A 19,947-nucleotide genomic window follows, 5' to 3' on the forward strand; every position below is an offset into this window, starting at 1 on the left:
AACTAAACTAGAGTATATCTGAGCAACAAAAATTTTTAGTGAATAACCACTTTGTTTTATTTATTAGGAGCATGCAAAGTTCCCCAGGATTTGCTGCCAATCAGAGAGGTTAGTATAAAACTTAGCATTCAGCATTACTTCAAACACCATCTATCTAATGAATGTTTTAATTAACAGTACATATGTGCTAAGTATATGTTTGTTTGTTTTTTAATTTATATATGACAGCAGAATGCATTATAATTCTTATTACACATATAGAGCACAATTTTTCATATCTCTGGTTGTATACAAAGTATATTCTTACCAGTTCGTGTCTTCATACATATACTTTGCATAATATTGCTCATCATATTCCACCATCATTTATAACTCCATGCCCCCTCCCTTCCCCCCACCCCTTCTACCCTATCTAGAGTTTGTCTATTCCTCCCATGCTCCCAAGTAGGGTTATCATATTAGGAAGTACTTTATCAATGTGTGTGTGTGTGTGTGTGTGTGTGTGTGTTTCAAAGGAAAAATTCCTGCATTTTTCCATTGACTCCCATGTAGTAGTAGCATTTTTTTATTCTCATTCTATAATTTTGAATTTCTTAATTTGCGAGGATGAGTTTTTGCAAAACAAATGTACTTTGGGATTTATAAAGTATAAATGCTAAGAGCCATAGCCAAGTAGGAAAGGGATTAGGGTGGCTCCAGGTTTCTGGTGGATCCTGGTGGAATATGATGAGCAAAATTATGCATGAGCAATATTCAAACAGCAACTCTTTATTCCCAAACTCTCACACACACTACCTGGGAAATCCACTCCCTCCACCGGCTCTGCCTACCAGTTCTCTCCGAACCCAAGGAACTCAAGGAGCGGGCCCCTGAGGCAGCAGGATATGCCCTAAACCCAGCAGGATCCTCCCTAAACCTGAAGCTGCCCTATTCCAGCAGGATCCACCCTAAACCCAGAGCCACCCTAATCCCTGAGCAGGGTCACCTTTCTACCAAAAAATGCCATGCGTCATTCCTACTTGGCTATGGCTCTCAGCATATAAATGTTTATTTTTTTGTTTCTTAAGAAATTAATGTACTTCATATGTTTAAGGGCCATCTTTGAATCTGTACATTTTACATGTTATATAGTATATATAGGTCATTTTGACTTTTAAAATTCCAGAATTACTAACATTAATTTTTTTAATGCTCATGTGTTTCAGCCCGAACAAGAAATGGAATTGCAGAAATCAAACGACAGAGAAGGCTTGCCTCTCAAACAGCTCCCGTCAGTTCAGAGTTACTGACTTTACCGTACGTTTCAGGACAATTTACCACTTCTCCCTTGACAACTACACAAGCTATTAGACCAGCTAGCCAAATTTCAACTCCAATGAGGTCAAATTTTGTAGTGGTCAACCATTCACAGTCACAAGATACTGTAACTAGTAAGTTTAAATTTTGTTCTCTTAATTTTGTTGTTAATTAAGTTGTTAATCAATGAGATGGTCTATTAATGTCTCTATACTCATAGTACAGAATTATGGTCAAATAAAAAGATGAGAGAGTAGAAGTGGAATAGACTTTACGTCACTTTGCTACAAAATAAGCATATAAAATCTAGGGGCTGGGGTTGTGACTCAGTGGTAGAGCAGTTGCCTAGGATGTGTGAGGCACTAGATTTGATTTCTCAGCACCACATAGAAGTAGATAAATGTCCATCAACAACTAAATTTTTTTTAAAAATATAGGAATCATTTTAGTCCCGGGTTCTTCTTAAACTTTAACAGAAGCCAACCTTCAATTTTCTTCTAATCCTGATTTTAGGCATTAATAGAAAAGACTCTGTTGTATTTTTATTTTAAACAGAATAAATATTGTATTTAATCAACTCCTAACCTTTATTTATGGCAGTTTGCCCTCCTGGAATAAGAAATATCTTTCTAGCTCCCCTCTTTCTCTGTGTTAAAAACCTTTCATGTTCTCAGCTAAATCTTTTTTTTTTTTTTAAGTTGTTGATGGACACAAACCTTTATTTATTTATTTGTTTTTTTATGTGGTGCTGAGGATCAAACCCAGTGCCTCACACATGCCAGATTAGCATTCCACCACTGAGCCACAACCCCAATTCATCTTGGCTGAATCTCAAGAGCTAGAATAAACTTAGAAATCATGGGGTACATCTTGCTTGTTGTGTGCTTGTTATATAGGGAAAGTGCATGATAGCAGGAAGGAAGAAGTACGTTTATAATGTAGTTGGAATTAGAATTTCAAGGTCAGTTCTCTCCGTTCCCAGTCCAGTAGTCTTCTGTGCAACTAAAGTTTTTTACCATCCATTAAGATCTTCCTCATTTCTATCTTTTCTCCAAATCCTTTTCTCTACTCAGAACACTTTGTTTATGCTTCACCCTTTTTTGTTCTGCAGTGTTTTTTGTTGTGATTATATTGTATTTTGTATTTTACTGTAGAACCGTAAGGCATAAGGACGAGGTTTACAGAATTTAATATAAAATAAAAATCAATATTTAATGTTTCTTATCCCATTTCAGGTTTAGAAAAGTTTAGTCTCCTTAGCTTATTGGGGTTTTTGTTTGTTTTGTTTTGTTGTTTAAATACAGCTGGAGAGGCTTTAAACATCATTCCTGGCCCTCAGGAAAGGAAAACTCATGCCACTTTAATGTCTCCTGGTAGACGTAAAAGGTAAATACTTTTATGAAGCGTATATTGAAACAAAGAATTACAGCAAGACATAATCTATTGTGTATAAAGTAGCAAGATTATTAAGTTCTTGGGACTGGGTACTACTATATCCGTTCTAAAACATGTTGCCTTTTCTCACATTCTAAATTTATTGAACTTAAGTTGCATCCTTTAATCAATGCCATATTATTGTTTCATTGGAGTTTTTTTGTTTTGTTTTTTGGTAGTGGTATGTTAAATAATGATATGTCTTATAGTTGATGTTATCTCAGATTTTTTTTTGAAACAAGTGCTTTTTAGATGAATATAAACAATGCAATATGTTTATCTACAAACATAGAACTTTAAATCAGTTAATGGAATCTTTTCAGGTACAAGTTTCAAGAAAAGTTCTTTATTGCCTAGCCTGTGTCTCTTTGAAGAATATTTCAGAAAAAAGAGAGAAGACACCCCCCCACCCCCACCCCCGTTTCTCACCTGCCCATCAATGGGTATTTTTATTGTTATCTCTAATTCAAGATTTACTTTATCACAAGCTTCCTTTATTGCTAGGCTTATTTACTATAAGCTCTCTCACTTAACCACATAAAGTAATAACTATTTCTAAGAGAAAACTTGGCGTTTTTTAAATGAAGTCTACACACATAATTTACTTCATTTCATTTTTCTGTAAATCCAATAATGTAGTTGGTCTTAACTTCAGTATAAAGTGGGTGAGAGGATAAGAGCTTATTACATGCTTAAGATTATGTAGATAGTAAATGGTGAAGCAAGGCCTCAAAATTTATTTCTTCTGAGTTCAAGTATGATAATGCCCTTTATACTTTGCTGCTTTTTGTTTCTATATAAAGAGAGAAAATGTGTTCTACCATGGTGATCTTAAAATTTATGTCTATTCATATAGTTATTAAACCTGTCAGACACAGTAGTTAAAAGACAAACTTTTAAAATGTGTTGCAGTGAATCTCAAAGGAAAAGTGTCACTTTGTCAGGGCCTCATTCAACGATACGGAATTTCCAGGATCCAAATGCATTTGCAGTAGAAAAAGTAAGTGATCTTCCCAATTTTCACATCTTGAATTATTTCTGAATTTAAAAATTCTGATTTGTATACAAATGTGTATAAAGAGATATGTGCAAATATGTTTATGAGTATATATGCCTATGTATGAACATACACATAGTATCCATGAATATAAAATACAGTATTTCGGGGGCTGGGGTTGTGGTTCAGTGGTAGAGCACGCGCCTTGCACGTGTGAGGCACCACGTTCGATCCTCAGCACCACATAAAAATAAAGGTATTGTAAGGTATTGTGTCCATCTACAAAAAAATAAATTAAAATACAGTATTTCTATAAGAGTGCACTATAAGACTGCAGTGGAATTGTCTTGGGATAGGAAGCAATAAGTTCAGAATAGATAGCATGGGCAAATGCTCCAAATAAGAAATGTTGGTATGTTTAATAATTGTAAATTCTTTGTTATTTGATCATGCAGTATAATACTGCATTTTCTGGGATCAAGTTATTCTTCATATGATAAAGACTATGAAACTGTATCCTGTAAGCAGTGAAGAAAGATAGTGAGAGATCTGTAAAAACACACAAATTATAGCATGTTATGTTAATATGAAGGGATCCACCACAAATCCTGAGTTTCCATTTAGGTGTATTAAAACAACCCAGCTTCCAATGATTAGTGTTTTGTTCTACATTTTGTTCGAGAGAGTCTTGCTATGTTGCCCAGATTAATTTCAAACTCCTGAGCTTAATTGCTCTTTCTGCCTCAGCCCTCTCGGTAGCTAGAACTATAAGCATACACCAGCATGCCTAGTTCCAGTGATTAGTTTTTTAAAAAAGACAATACTCCTTACTATCCTTTATTAATGCAGACTTTTTTTCCCTCAGCAAATGGTTATTGAAAATGCACGAGAAAAAATATTAAGCAACAAATCTCTTCAAGAAAAGCTAGCAGAAAACATTAATAAGTTTTTGACCAAGTAAGTTTTTACCAGTTAAAATCCCTAATAGTTTTTGCCTAATTGCATAACTGCTGTGCTAGTCAGCTTTTTATGACTGTGGCATAATACCTGAGAAAAACAAATAAGGAAAGTTTATTTAGCTCTGTTTTAGAGGGTTAAGTCCATGTTCAGCTGGCTCCATTGTTTCTGGTCCCATAGTGGGATAGTACATTCTGGTGGAAGGGTGTGACAAAGCAGAGTTGCTCACCTATTCATCGCCATTAAGCAGAAAGAAAGGGACTGGGACAAAATTGTCTCCAAGGACATACCCCCAAGTACTTTTCTCTCCAACTAGGTTCTACCTCCTATGATTTCCAACCCCTCTCACTAGTCCATTCAGCTGAGCATCCCTGAATGAATTAATCCATTGATGAGATCAGAAAATAGCATGCTATTTTCAATGTGAGGAGATAAGCAAAGATTATTCAACATTTGAATAATCACTTCCACAGATTCCCCACCTCTGACCATTACTATATTAGGGACCAAGCCTTCTACATATGAGCCTTTGGGAGGGGGCATTCCAAATCCAAACCATAACATATGCTCAATATTTTCTGTTTTACAGTGATAATATTGCTCAAGTACCTAAGCCAACAGATAGCAACCCTACTGAGCCAGAGACTTCAATTGATGAACTCCTGGGACTTCCGGTATGAGTAGATACAGAGCGTGTGCGTGTGCGTGTGCGTGTGCGTGTGCGCGCGCGCGCGCGTGTGTGTGTGTGTGTGTGTGTGTGTGTGTGTGTATAGTAATGTCATACCCGCTGACAATCTGTAATTCCTGGTACAGCAGAGATGCTTAAGAAAGACACACGTACACACACGCATTCAGTAGAAAATGAGCACCGTCTTTACTTTTTTCTCTCCTTCTTTTATACAGCATTGTTAATTAAAACAAGGGGAAAGAAAAAACATCCTTCCAGCAGCTTAATCCTTACAAGCATGGATAAACATTCTCAGGAAAACTTTGTTTATGGTCACGGTGCTCCGAATTTCTTACCAATTAACTTGTGGTTAGTTATTCCCAGGCAAACATACATACATATGTGTGTGTGTGTGTGTGTGTATATATATATAAATTTTACACTTGGCAGATCATTCTTTTATCTTCTTAAGATAGCAACAAGGACACAGTTCAAAGAGTTCATAGTTTCTCACAGAACTCCTTGTTTTGCCAAGCACAGCAAAACTTAGCTGTGTGTGTGAGCACACGTAGTAGTAGTAGTAGTAGTAATAGTAGTAGTGTACATACATTCATAGTTAAAATTGATAGTGTTTTAGTTTCACTTCAAAATTATTACCAAAAGATTACATATAAAAAAAATCTTTTAAAATTAAGATATAGCTTTATTACCCAAATAAAATGTGTCTGAACACATTTGGATAGTGACTTTTCAGAGTGAGTTTATATTTATATTTTATTACTTAAGTAATAAAAGTAATAATATATTTCTAACCCATCTAGTAGCTAACCAACTTTACCAGATACCATTAAAACACTCTTAAACACACAAAAAAAATCAATGTTGGATTTTTAAGTATCTAATACTTAAAAATTTACTAGTATTTATTTATCTTTGTGTTTAATACTTGTTTATTACATTTACTATATGGTGTTTGTTACATTTCTAATAATTTAAAGAAACGGTGAGGGTAGTGTGTTAAAGTTAAATAATGGATACAAGTATAAAACACTTTTTAAAAAACAAATGTACTTTTCTTGGAAAGCTGGGAATGGAACCACCATTTGACCCAGCTATTCCCCTTCTCAGTCTATTCCCTAAAGATCTAAATAGAGCATGCTACAGGGACACTGCTACATCGATGTTCATAGCAGCACAATTCACAATAGCAAGACTGTGGAACCAACCTAGATGCCCTTCAATAGACGAATGGATAAAAAAAATGTGACATTTATACACAATGGAGTATTACTCTGCATTAAGAAATGACAAAATCATAGAATTTGGAGGGAAATGGATGGCATTAGAGCAGATTATGCTAAGTGAAGCCAGCCAATCCCTAAAAAACAAATGCCAAATGTCTTCTTTGATATAAGGAGAGTAACTAAGAACAGAGTAGGGACGAAGAGCATGAGAAGAAGATTAACATTAAACAGGGACGAGAGGTGGGAGGGAAAGGGAGGGAGAAGGGAAATTGCATGGAAATGGAAGGAGACCCTCAGGGTTATACAAAATTACATACAAGAGGTAGCGAGGGGAAAGGGGAAAATAATACAAGGGGGAGATATGAACTGCAGTAGAGGGGGTAGAGAGAGAAGAGGGGAGGGGAGGGGAGGGGGATAGTAAAGGATAGGAAAGGCAGCAGAATACAACAGACCCTAGTATGGCAATATATAAATCAATGGAAGTGTAACTGATGTGATGCTGCAATTTGTATACGGGGTAAAAATGGGAGTTCATAACCCACTTGAATCAAAGTGTGAAATATGATATATCAAGAACTATGTAATGTTTTGAACAACCAACAATAATAAAAAAAAAATGTACTAACCAGATGAATAGTTGTGTGAGGCTTATTGCTAATAGAAGAAATAGAGGGTCTGCAGTCACTGTTACTATTCAGTGGTGGTGAAATAAAAAGATGAGTTGGTAAAGGAGGAATTTTATAGTAAATATTGTAAAACTTGTTCATGTGGGAATGTGCTCTCTGAAGAGGCAATTGAGACACGTGCTTTTACTTGTAATATTGGACAATGTAAAGATTTTTATTGATTTCCCTGTGTGAGTTTGTTATAACAGGTCTTCTTTCAGTTAGTGAATTCTGGGTAAAACCATTGATGCACCGCCACCACCACACTACCCATGTCGGTTCTATCACTACTTCTTTAAAATCCTCTTCTATCTTAACATTTAACGTATATCCTCCTTTTTAATTTTTTTTTTTTGATTTTTTTTTTAATATGGAACTCTTCACAAATGTGCATGTCATCCTTGTGTAGAGGCCATTCCAATTTTCTCTGTGTTGTTCCCATTTTAGTATATGTGCTGCTGATTTATTTTATTTTCTTATGTGGTTCTGAGGATTAAACCCAGTGCCCTCTGCCACAGAGCTACAACCCCAGCCCTGTTTTAAGTTTTTATAGTCTCCAAATCTTTAGTATTTTCTCCACCAGTACATCAGATACTTACCCATATTCATGACTGTTACATACTATGAGGGATAATGAAGTGAAGACACACACATCCAGCACTGTGGTGCATACCTGTAATTGCTGCTGGGAAAGCTGAGGCAGGAGGATTACGAGTTCAAATCCAGTCTGGGCCACTTAAGTCTCTGTCTCAACATTAAAAAAAAAAAAAGGAGTAAAGTGCCCCTGGGTTCAAAGCCCAGTACCAAAAAAAGAAACACGATCCTCAGTTTTTGGTCATTCATAATATTGCATATTTGTGAAAACTTTAAATTTAGATTTAAATTATCTATTTTGAACTAATCGAGGAATTTTTTTTTAAATGCAAGGACAAAAGACAAAACAGAAAAACAGTTGTTAGAAGCTAAAATGGACACGTGGTACCTGACTTAATAGACCCAGGGTTCTCAATAAAGACAAAGCTCAGAAAAAAGCATATTTAACTACAAACAGGAAGATGAGGTGCAAAATCTAGGAAGTAAAACTCCTTATCTCCGTTTCTTGCTCTCTTCCAGAAATACTATTGCTAGTCATAAATTCTCCATCAAAATATCTTGACTTACTAGCTGCTCATGGTGATACATGCCTGTAATCCCAGTGACTAGGGAGGCTGAAGCAGGAGGATCGTAAGTTCAAAGCCAGACTCAGCAATTTTTCAAGGCCTTCAGCAACTTAGTAAGACCCTGTCTCAAAAAGGGCTGGGGATGTGGCTCAGTGGTTAGGCGCCACTGGATTTAATCCCCAGTACTAAAAACAAACTTGAACTAAAAATACAGGTATTTCTGTAAGATTAATTTACAGCTTAGATTACAGTTGAGAAGTTTATACCACAGCTTCACCCTTTTGGCACAGAGATTACAGGTGACTTCTGGCATGCTATTTTCAATGTGAGGAGATAAGCAAAGATTATTCAACATTTGAAGAAAACATTTAATGTGAAGAGACCAAAGTAGACAAAAGGAGTGAGATAGATTTGTTATGAAGAACCTATAAAGTTTATAGTAAATTTATGTGACGGAAACAAATTACAAAATACTATTATTTGATTTTATTTTTCTTTTTACATAGTTATGTTCATTTTATGTTGATGTTCAGGAATATATTCTCCAAAGAGATTAACTAGGAAAAAGAATTAAAGAACATTGACCTTCTATTTTCTAGTCTTGTTTCATTTCAAGTGAGCATATTATTACAATTAGATTTTCTTGAAAGGGAATGCTTCTACATAAAACAGCAAGATATCAGATGTCTGCTAAGTATCTTTCTGGTATTAATTCATATTATTCAATTAAGATCATACCTTCATTCTTTTTTGCAGAGTGAAATCCATATGTCTGAAGAAGCTATACAGGATATATTAGAACAGACAGAATCAGACCCAGCATTTCAGGCACTCTTTGATCTCTTTGACTATGGTAAGTAGAAAATTTTTTCAAGACAGAAGGATAAAAAATTTCTCTATTGTTTCTTTGGTAACTCCAGTGAAGAAACATTACACAGAGCATTTGAAAAAGTTACTGTTTCATTAAAGCAAGCATTGCATGGATATGTAAAGGGGTTTCTGTTGTCTTTTGTTTATAGTTGAAAAAATTTCAGCTAGAAATCTGAATTTTTGTGGGTATTTTGGCTAGTCAAGAGGGAAAGTGTTGAGGGCTGCTACAATACAGATAAATACAATTGAAGAATACAAAAAGAATACAAAATATCAACCATTGCTCTGAATCCTATAATCTAGAGCAATAATTCTCCAAGTGAAATCCCCCAAACTAGTAATATCAACATTATCTAAGAACTTGTAAAATATGCAAATTTGGGGGCCTCCCAGAAGATCTTGATCTAAAGTTTAAGAACTTACCAGTCCTAGCCAGGTGCTCTTGTCTATACTTTAATAGGTGCTTGCTTATATTTCTGGCAAATGCAGGCTGAAGCAGGAGGACTCCTTGAGACCAGCCTAGGCAAAATAGTGAGATCCTGTGTCCAAAAAAAAAATCTCAGGGGAAAATATTTTTTACATACTACATTTTACATATTAAAGTGCAAAATGTTAAAAACTTCCAAAACAACTATAATTAAAATCGGAGTTAAACATTTGACTACACTCAAATGGTACTAATTCATGTTTGTTTTATTTTTGTCATTAATTATTTCCTTGTCCTTTTTTAACAGGTAAAATAAAGACTAATAAAAGTATATCACAGAGTATTACAAATCAGCATATAGAAACCAATTCCAATATAGTTTTAACAGAAGAAACTAATCTAGCAGTTAAAAGTTCATTTGAAACAGAATCTGGTAAGAACTAATTGATTAAAATCAAAATGTTAATATTAGTCTCAAAATTCAAGGGCAGAAAATATTGTTTATGTTGGAAGTTGTTCAAATGACCACGTAAGTCATTTTTGTATTAATAGTTTTTTCTTCGTTCAGAAAATTTACTCCCAAATCCTTAGTATTTGATTAAAAGGTGAATTTTTAGTATTCATTCTTTTATAATGCGGTAGATTTTTGGCATACACAATTTAGTATTAGTAGTGTTGACAAAAGTCTATAACAAATAATTTCAGTAAGCCACAAATTCTAATCCTTAATCTGCAGAGTTTATATATGATAGAAGTTCTTCAGCCTCATAAGTGAGTTAGCTCATGGCTTCAGCATATGTATCTCATTTGTGTAGAGGAGATTATATATTATGGTGACAGTTTTGAATCTTTGACATTTTAGGTTATATTCCTATTATATTCTTTTTTTTTTTAAGTTTTTTGGTTTTGTTTAATTTTTTTTTTTTTTAGTTGTTGACGAACCTTTATTTTATTTATTTGTATGTGGTGCTGAGACTCGAACCCAGTGCCTCACGCATGCTAGGCAAGGGCGCTACCACTGAGCCACAACCCCAGCCCATTCCTACTATATTCTCATGGATTATGAATGTCACACAACCCAGAGTAACCACTTACTGAATGAAGAAAGACTAAAAATAAGCCCATCTTAGATTTTCTAAAAAATTTTTATATACCAATTATTGTAAAATGCAATGCATATTTAGAACTACACAACAAAAATGAATGACTTATTCAGTTATCAAATGCAATCAATTAAATCTTCATGTAACCATCTCCTGAGTAAAAAAATTATAGAACACTGACAACACCACACACACACACAAAAAAATACTTTTTGTGCATCTTCTCAATCACTACTCTCCACGGCACTATTCCTGAGGCGATCATTACTTTATGCCTTTTTAGTGCTGCCTCTATTCTGTTTTTCAGCAAACTATGCTAAATCATCTTTTCTGTTCACCTGCTTTTTAAATGTTGTCACCCCTTCCCATTCCCTATAAACCTAATGGCTTTTAATTTTCACATCTTGTCTTCCAAAAACTAGTTTTGGATCATTTCAGACTACATTCCTCCTTTGAATTCTCTGCCAACGCCAAAGGTGCCGTCTTCCCCATTTCTTCTTAGGCTGAGCTCTATGGGCTGTGTCTCACTGTATATTAAGTCTAGAAGATTGTATACCATGTGAACTCCATTCTTTACAAAACAAAACTTGAAATCTTATTTTCTCAGAAAGTCCTCCAATTTATTAAGAAACTACTTCCCCTGAATTTATGGCAATAACAATGTCATTTTACTTGTGTCACCAATTATGATTGTTGGCATAGGTTTTTTTACCTGTATGTTCATATTTGTTGATGTTAATATTTTCTGTCCTAAATCGTGAACTCTATTAAGTATATCAGTGTTGTGTTGTTTTCTGAAACATCATTTGCTCGGACTCCATCTTATCATACTTCCCTTATTTTATAAGATCACTTCATACAGTGCCTCCTTTATAACATGACTTCTTGTTCCACTGGCAGAAAGATTGTCTTTTCTTCCTACACTGTTACACTTATTTCCATGCTTTATTATGACTTTATGTTCTGTATTGTATTCTAATAACCATGCATTTGGGTGGTCTTTAGTCAATATGTGAATGTTAAATAAAATATTGATCATGCAGGGTGTTTGGCTCCCTTTAACCTTTAAAAATATATCAGATAAATGTGGTCAGTAGAAATGGCGGAAAGTTAAAAAGTCAATGTGGTGAAACAACACCACCATCACCACTACTATTACTAATGATAGTTGGAGCCAATTGTTTTTGTTTTACCTACTAGTAAATATTAGATGTTCTTAAACCTATACACTTTTTCCTTCGTTGTTACCTGTTTTCCAAGCACAGAAAACAGACATTTGCTTAAAGAGGCATCAATAATTAGAAAAGTAGTTGCAGATTTTTTGATATTCAGAAAATGGGAGGCTATATAAATATAAAATAGGAGACATCCACTTACTAGTATGCCACAAATTAGTATTTCCTTGGCAAAATAGGTTTACAGTACAGTTGACTAATACAGAAGCTAAATATACTCAGCATATCTGTTCAACATCCTGGTATTTTACAGATGGTCCACCTGGTCAGCCCCCATTTTGTACATCCTATCAAAATGAAGATGCATTAAATACTTTGAAGAATGGCAGCAACCATGATGTGCTTAGACAGGAAGCCCAGGAAAATTTTTCCCAAATAGGCTCTAGCATCCAGAAAAAGCCCTTTAAAACTGCTGTACCTACTGAGCAGAAATGTAACCTTGACATTACCTTTGAGTCTGTGCCTAATTTGAATGACTTTAACCAAAGAGCAAATTCTGATGGTGAATGTAATCAACATTGTGCTGAATTATATACAAGTCAGATGCCCAATGAAACTGAAATGGTTATAGAAGCTGAAAAGAATTCTTTGTCTCCAAATGTTTCGAATGAATCTCAATTACAGTCTGATCAGCCCAATATACCCATAACTCCATTTGTTTCACTTGCTAGTGAAACTAACAATGAAAACTTAATTCTCTCTGGGAAAAGTTCTCAACTTTTGTCCCAAAATACCCCAATAACTGGAAAACCATCTAAAAAAAGTCAGTTTTGTGAAGGTTCTAACAATACAGTAAAACTTAAAACTAATTTCCATGGTTCCAAGTCACCAGATTCTAGTGAAATTCACAAAAATAAAATTGAAATCAGTAATGTAGCAGTGATTTCACAACTATCAGATTGCCAAGATAATGCTTCACTTCAAAGTAAAATATTACCTGTGTCTGTTGAAAGTTCAGGTTTAAATGTATCTGGACAACAAGTAGAAATTTGTCTTGAAGATTCTATCTCCTCAATTAAACAACCATCTAATGATTCAACATCTATTGAATTAAATCATCTAGAAGCTGAAACTAAGCCACACAAGTCTGAGAAAGTTATTTTGGATTCAGAAGAGCCTTCATCTTCTGTGAAAGAAGATGGAGATGCTGTTTTTCTCTCTTTGGGTGGAAATAACTGTGAGGAAGTTGCACTGATGCCTCCAGAAGGTAATCCTATAAAAAATAGTCAGTCTCTTCCTTTAGAATCTGGATGTTCTTCAGTGGGAGATTCTCACCCTGAATCTCAAGATACTGATGATAAACCTTCTAATGACAACTCGACAGAGATGGATGCATCAAATATCGTCTCTCTCAAAATTATTATTAGTGATGATCCATTTGTTTCCTCAGATACTGAACTGAACAGTGCTGTATCTAGTATCAGTGGCGAAAACTTGCCCACTATAATTTTGTCTTCTCCTGCTAAATCTCCTGCCAAAAATGCAGAATTAGTTAAATGTCTATCTTCAGAAGAAACTGCAGGTACTATTGTATCTGCTGAAGCAGGAGATTCAGCCTCAACAGAACAAAGCCTTTCAGCAGTCAAACCTGAGGACTCTGTAGTAAATAACACTCAGAATGAAGATGGTATTGCCTTTTCAACTAATGTTACACAGTGTGTTTCCAAGGATGGAGGATACATACAGTTGATGCCAGCCACAAGCACAACTTTTGGCAACTCAAATAACATTCTGATAGCTACATGTGTGACTGATCCAACAACAGCCTTGGGAACAACTGTTAGTCAGTCTAATGTAATGGTATTGCCTGGAAATTCTGCACCTATAACTGCCCAACCTCCACCACCTCAGTTACAGACACCACCAAGGCCAAACAGTGTATTTGCTGTCAACCAAGCTGTGTCACCAAACTTTTCACAAGGTAATTTAAAAAACATACTTCATTTCTTTTATCTTGGAATCTAATTTCTCTTTGTATGAAGTCATTGAGGAGAAGATGATAAATTATGAATGGATTATTTGAGAAATGCTCTATAATTTGTGATTATGCCTTCTTTTTGTGCTAGCTAATTAATCCAATTAAGCCTTTTTTAAATCTGGTAAGCCATGAACTTAAGTTTAATTTTTTTTCTTTCTACAATTATTATTCAATCCATGTTCTAATAAACTATGAGAATGAGAAAAGAAAGACACATACACCTATAATACCAGTATATCTCCTAACTTAATGTTGTAGGACTTTTTTTTAATGACTGTTGTAGTCATTTTGAGGGAATTTATCATCTATTGGAGAAATTTTCAAGAGCAAGTTGAATTTCTCCCTAGATAAAACTCAAATTCTTCACTGTCTTCCACCCTTTCGAATTGATTCTCATCTTTAGAATTCTTTATTCAGAGGGGTTTCTTGGCATTTATTACATGCTGTTTTATATATGATTCACATGCCTGTCATGGGTCGTTCTTGATTGCATTCCTTGAAGATAGAGAGCTTGATATGTTGGTCTATTTTTCCATGTGTTCCATTTCTCCAGCTCATCTACCCCCTATTTTATTTTTAAAAAATATCTTATTTAGACATTGATGGGCCTTTATTTTATTCATTTATTCATATGTGGTGCTGAGAATCAAACCCAATGCCTCACTACTGGGCAAGCACTTTACCACTGAGCCACAACCCCAGCCCTTATACTTGTTTTTTTTAATTAGAGCATTGTATTTATATACAGGCCCCCCTTTTATATTATAAGCATACTATGGAATTTGGTTGAATATTGCCAATTAAGTAAACTTGATGGGTCTGTTCAGTGCTATTTTAGAGGAGATAAAGAAGAGGTCAGAATTGGTAAAGAATACTGAGCTTGAACTAAAGCTTATAGAAATAAGGTGTAGAGTTTGGAACTAAAGGGAGAAAATCTTTCATAGCTAAGGGAAGCAGCATAAACATACGTAGGTATTTGAGAGACTATAGTAGTATGCATGAAAGTGAGATCACCCTGATACGAGTAGTGAATGTTTTAGGAAAAAGCTCATTTACAGGGCAGAGCTAAATTATGAAAGCTATAGACTCTGGCTGACTTCCCCACAATGGTTTTGTCTGATTATGCACTTATCCTGAAACTTTTCTGACCAATACCGTTAAGATATAATATGTTGAGATTATGAGCATAGTCTCGGGCTAAAAACATTTAGCTGGGATCATAATTTTCTGCTCCGTTGTTCAAACTTGGAACATTAACCACTCATTTTCTAATTAGTTTCACTATTCTTTCTAGAGGAGTCAAGATGTATTTGTAATATTATCTCCTAGTTATGGAGCTTTATGCTTGTTCTTTTTGATTTAACGTAGCTAAATGACTTAACAACTTAATATTCAAATTGATTTTTTTCTTGTTAACCTTTCTGTTCTTAAACCAGTTTTTTTTTTAAAGGAGAGTAGATTATAAGAAAAGTTGTTCATAGAATTTATTTCAAAGTACTAAATACTTTGATTTATGCCAAAAATTTTGAGAAATTATATGAGAAATTTTTTTAGGTTCTGCCATCATAATTGCTTCTCCAGTCCAGCCTGTACTCCAAGGAATGGTGGGAATGATCCCTGTATCTGTGGTTGGACAGAATGGAAATACCTTTTCCACTTCTCCTCAACAGGTAAGATTTTTTTAAAACTAAAAATTGTGTAGTGAAGCTTTTCAAACATAACATAATTAATGGCTTCTTCTCTTCTAGGTCCTTCATATGCCTTTAGCAGCACCTGTATGCAATAGAAGTATTCCTCAATTCCCTGTTCCTCCAAAATCTCAGAAGACTCAAGGACTAAGAAACAAGCCTTGTATAGGTACCATTTTTTAAAGTTAATTTTGTGATTTTATATCCATTTGTTTGCAGAAATACCTGAGGGTTGTTTGGTTTGTGTGTTTGTTTTTTTACTTCCTATACCATTCCTAACATGTGATTATCCTACATTTGCATAATGTTTGGTAGTAATAGATATCACAAGGCAGCCAACTCAGTTGATGTACAGCTTTGGTTCTGATAAAATTGTTTACTATGTTGAGTCTTTTAGCTTTTGCTGCTGGTTCTTGGTTTGTTCTTTGTTGCTACCTAACATGAGCACAACCTCTGTTTTTTCTGACAACTGTTAAAGTGATTAATAAATGCCTAGTATATTTGTATGAGACTTCAGAGCAGTGCCTCTCAAATTTGTGTGTATGAACTTCCTGGGGATCTTATTAAATGCAGATGCTGAATTAATAGACTGGTTCAGAGCCAGTCCTTTTTAAAATAAGTTTCCTTATTTCTAACAAGCTATAAGAATGCCATGCTACTGGTATTAGAGCATATTTGAGTAGCGACAAGTCTGAAGTTTGCAAATCATCTTGCCTTGTTTCCTATTTTTGTCAATGACCCAACCATCTATCTACCCTTGTCAAAAACCTTGGAGTCATTCTTAAAACACATTTCTCTTAAATAAAATGTTGATCATTTTTCATCTAAGTTGTATCAGTGGTGTATTATCCTGATCTGCCTTCTTGATGTTTTTTTTTTTTTTAACATTTATTTATTCATGGATAGCTAAAACAGAAGAGCAGAGGACAAACCTCACTGCTAGATAATAAAATATAGCAAGAGCCATGGTAATTAAAACAAACAAAAAAGACAAATGGAACAAAATAGAGTTTAGGAAGACACCATGCACAGTATATATTAAAGGTAACATGAAAAGACGGGGAGAACAAGATGGATTATTTAATGAGAGCTACTAGCCATATATATAAATACATTAAAAAATTAGATCCCTTATATAGAGATGAACTCAAGATGATTAAAAATCTAAAAAGTCAAACACAGATCAGCTAAGTGATAGAAAAATGCGTAAGAATATATTTATGACATTAGGATAAAGATTTTTTAATGAGAAAATCGTAATTTAGAAGTAGAAAAATCACTACAAAATTAAAGATTTGTGTTCAACAAAAGGCATTATACACAAAGTATCAGGAGATTTTTATTCAGTGCCTTGATGACTATGACACACAATTCTCAAGCTTATTTATCTTAAATTTTCCATCACAATGAATGACAAAGGTGGTTGCAGTTGTGATCCCAAGACTCTGGAAGTTGAGGCAGAGGATTGCAAGTTCGAGGCCAGCGTTGGCAATTTAGCAAGACTATGGGTTCAGTCTCCAGTACCAAAATGTGTGTTTGTAAATGATAATGACAAATGCCCATGTAGTGAACCTTTTCAGAATATTCTAGCCTCATGGTTTTTTGATCCTTTCTACTCCTGAGATTTTCTTTCATATCTTACTAAGTTTATAAGATTGTTAAAGACCAATAACCTCTTTCAAAATACTCTCATTTCCACATAACCATCACATTGATCTTCAGCCAGTCATATTTTGTGTTATTTGTCCTCACTTTTCACCTGAATTTTCATCATCTTTCTAAATTTACCTAGACCCACAGTCTTCCACAATAGCCACTTTTGCCAGTACTCTTAAAACCTGCCTATGCACATTCTTCTCCATACCCACTGGCTACTCTGCAGTCCTTGATCTGTCCAGCCATCTCTGCTTTTACACCTGGGCTTTTCAAAGAAGCATTGCCATTCCATACTACATAAAACTTTCTTACTTACCTGCCACGTAGCAATTATTTTAAATATCTACCTATCGGCTTTCTCTCCTATTCCCTTGTTTTTGTTTGTTTGTTTGTTTGTTTTGATGGTGGTGGTGCTGGGGGATTAACCCAGGGACTTCCACATGCTAGGCAAGCACTTTATCAGTTAGCCACATCCCAGCCCCATTTCCCCTTTGATACTATTCCAGTCTTAATTGTTCTCAAATCTGTCTAATCCCTGGCTTTTCACTCTATGATTTCAACTTCCAATTATCAGTAAATTTCATTTCTGATTATCACTCTCCTTTAGTGTGTACCTTCTTTCAAAATCATCCATTCTTTTCCCATCTTTCTTAAAGGAATAATGACCTTCTGTTTTTTCTAAGGTTAATACTCTACCTGTTCTCTAGATTCTGTCTTCTGTTAAGTATCTTTCAGCTATTTAACAAATTGAACCTAGATGCACTGTACCACTGGTGGGTTGGATTACATCTTCCATTCTTTCTTTGTTTTTTTTTTATTTTGTTGTTGTTGTTTTTGTGGGGGTTTTTTTTTTGTTTTTTGTTCGTTTGTTTGTTTGTTTGTTTTTTACTTTGAGAGAGAGTTTCTCTAACTTGTTCAGGATGGCCTGGAACTTGGGATACTCCTGCCTGAGTCTCCTAAGTAGCTGTAATTACACCTGTACCCAGCTCAATATTTTCTTTTTTTACTTCTTCCTTCTCTGACTGTAAATTCACTTAGTTTTATTGTCTTTTCTCATGTTTCCGCTAAAACTGTCTAACACTGAAGTCACCAGTGCCTAAGATTGCCATGTACTTTGGTCTTTTTCCATTTTTACCTTACTTTACTTTGCTATAACTGTGAATAATAGTGGTGGCTTCTGGAGCCATCGCTCAATATAATGCTTTTCCTTTGCTGATTTAATAAAACTTTTCAAACTCTACATAAGTCTCTCTTCTTCAAATACCTCCATTGCCTACTGTTTCCCTTTGGTTAATGTTACCATTAATTCTTCATTTACACTTCTTATTTATGTGAATTCCCACTTTTGTTTCAAAGATGTTCATCATCTCTTATCTGGAATAGAGACCACTTACTAGAATTCTATTTCACCTTTTTTTTTTTTTTTTTTTTTTTTTTTTTTAGTTGTAGATGGACATAACACTTTTATTTTTATGTGGTGCTGAAGATGGAACCCAGAACCTCACAAATGTGAGACAAGCACTCTACCATTGAGCCACAACCCCATCCTTCTATTCCATCTTTTACATCATTACCAGATTAATCTTCTATACATAAATCTTTTTTTTTTTTTAGAATACTTAGTCAATCGTATTTCTTTTTAATATTTATTTTTTAGTTTTAGGTGGATACAATATCTTTATTTTATTTTTATGTGGTGCTGAGGATCGAACCCAGTGCCTCACAGGTGCTAAGCGAACACTCTACCATTGAGCCACAACCCCAGCTCCTTTTATACATAAATCTATTGGTGCATCTTTCCTATTTACATCTCTTGAAGGTTGTCTCTGAAATAACTTCTGCATAATGCACAAGGCTCATCATGATCTCATCTTTGTGACCCTTTTAAGCATTTATATCTTCTTTCCCACATAAATTCTGAAACCTATAAATTAAAATATAGCTATTATGAGTGTGTGATTTGAGTGACACAGCTTGCAAACATGACAGTTATATGGGCAAAAATTTTTAAATAGGTATAACATATTGCTTTCGTTAAATAACTGGTTCCCCGCCCACACACACTGGTCATAGAGTCTCCTATATACATACAGCAATCATCATGTCTATTCTATTCTGCTGCCCTTCCTATCCTCCTCCCATAATTTCTCTCTATCCAATCTAATATGACACACTTTTTTTTTTTCTCATCACAACATCATACATGTATAGCGATGAGGGTCTCTTTCCATCTTCCATGCAACTCCCTTTCTCCCTCTTTTTCCCTCCCACTTCTCTTCCCTATTTAGTGGTAGTCTTCTTCTCATGCTCTTCCTCTCTATCCCATTTTGAGTCACCCCCCTTATATCAGAGAAGACATTCAGCATTTGTTTTTTAGGGATTGGCTAACTTCACTTAGCATAATCTGCTCTAATGCCATCCATTTCCCTGCAAATATCATGATCTTGTTATTTTTTAGTGCTGAGTAATTTATACACAATTCCATTGTGTATAAATGCCACATTTTTTTAATCCAGTTATTTTTTTAATAAATGTTTTGATCTAAGTTCATTTGGCCTTCCTTATCAGTG

The 19,947-nt window shown here is 34.7% G+C and overlaps 1 protein-coding gene and 1 non-coding gene across 4 annotated transcripts in view; one reads left to right on the plus strand and one right to left on the minus strand.

Moving 5' to 3' along the window:
* Npat (nuclear protein, coactivator of histone transcription) overlaps positions 1-19,947 on the plus strand; it is a 47,164-nt gene that overhangs the window by 22,640 nt on the left and 4,577 nt on the right. For 2 of the 3 annotated variants that reach the window (XM_076846444.2, XM_076846446.2), the window contains 11 exons: positions 68-108; positions 1,206-1,430; positions 2,601-2,682; positions 3,643-3,730; positions 4,593-4,684; positions 5,274-5,358; positions 9,177-9,273; positions 10,025-10,150; positions 12,309-13,976; positions 15,588-15,703; positions 15,782-15,890. In XM_076846444.2, coding sequence (XP_076702559.2) covers positions 68-108; positions 1,206-1,430; positions 2,601-2,682; positions 3,643-3,730; positions 4,593-4,684; positions 5,274-5,358; positions 9,177-9,273; positions 10,025-10,150; positions 12,309-13,976; positions 15,588-15,703; positions 15,782-15,890 — 2,729 coding nt within the window. The remainder of the gene's footprint in view (positions 1-67; positions 109-1,205; positions 1,431-2,600; positions 2,683-3,642; positions 3,731-4,592; positions 4,685-5,273; positions 5,359-9,176; positions 9,274-10,024; positions 10,151-12,308; positions 13,977-15,587; positions 15,704-15,781; positions 15,891-19,947) is intronic. The other variant, XM_076846445.2, reaches the window with a different exon arrangement.
* LOC143393195 (U6 spliceosomal RNA) lies at positions 7,625-7,727 on the minus strand. Its single transcript, XR_013090507.1, has one exon. It is a non-coding gene; the product is annotated as a U6 spliceosomal RNA (small nuclear RNA).

Source organism: Callospermophilus lateralis, chromosome 2 (assembly GCF_048772815.1).
Source record: "Callospermophilus lateralis isolate mCalLat2 chromosome 2, mCalLat2.hap1, whole genome shotgun sequence".
NCBI lineage: Eukaryota > Metazoa > Chordata > Mammalia > Rodentia > Sciuridae > Callospermophilus > Callospermophilus lateralis.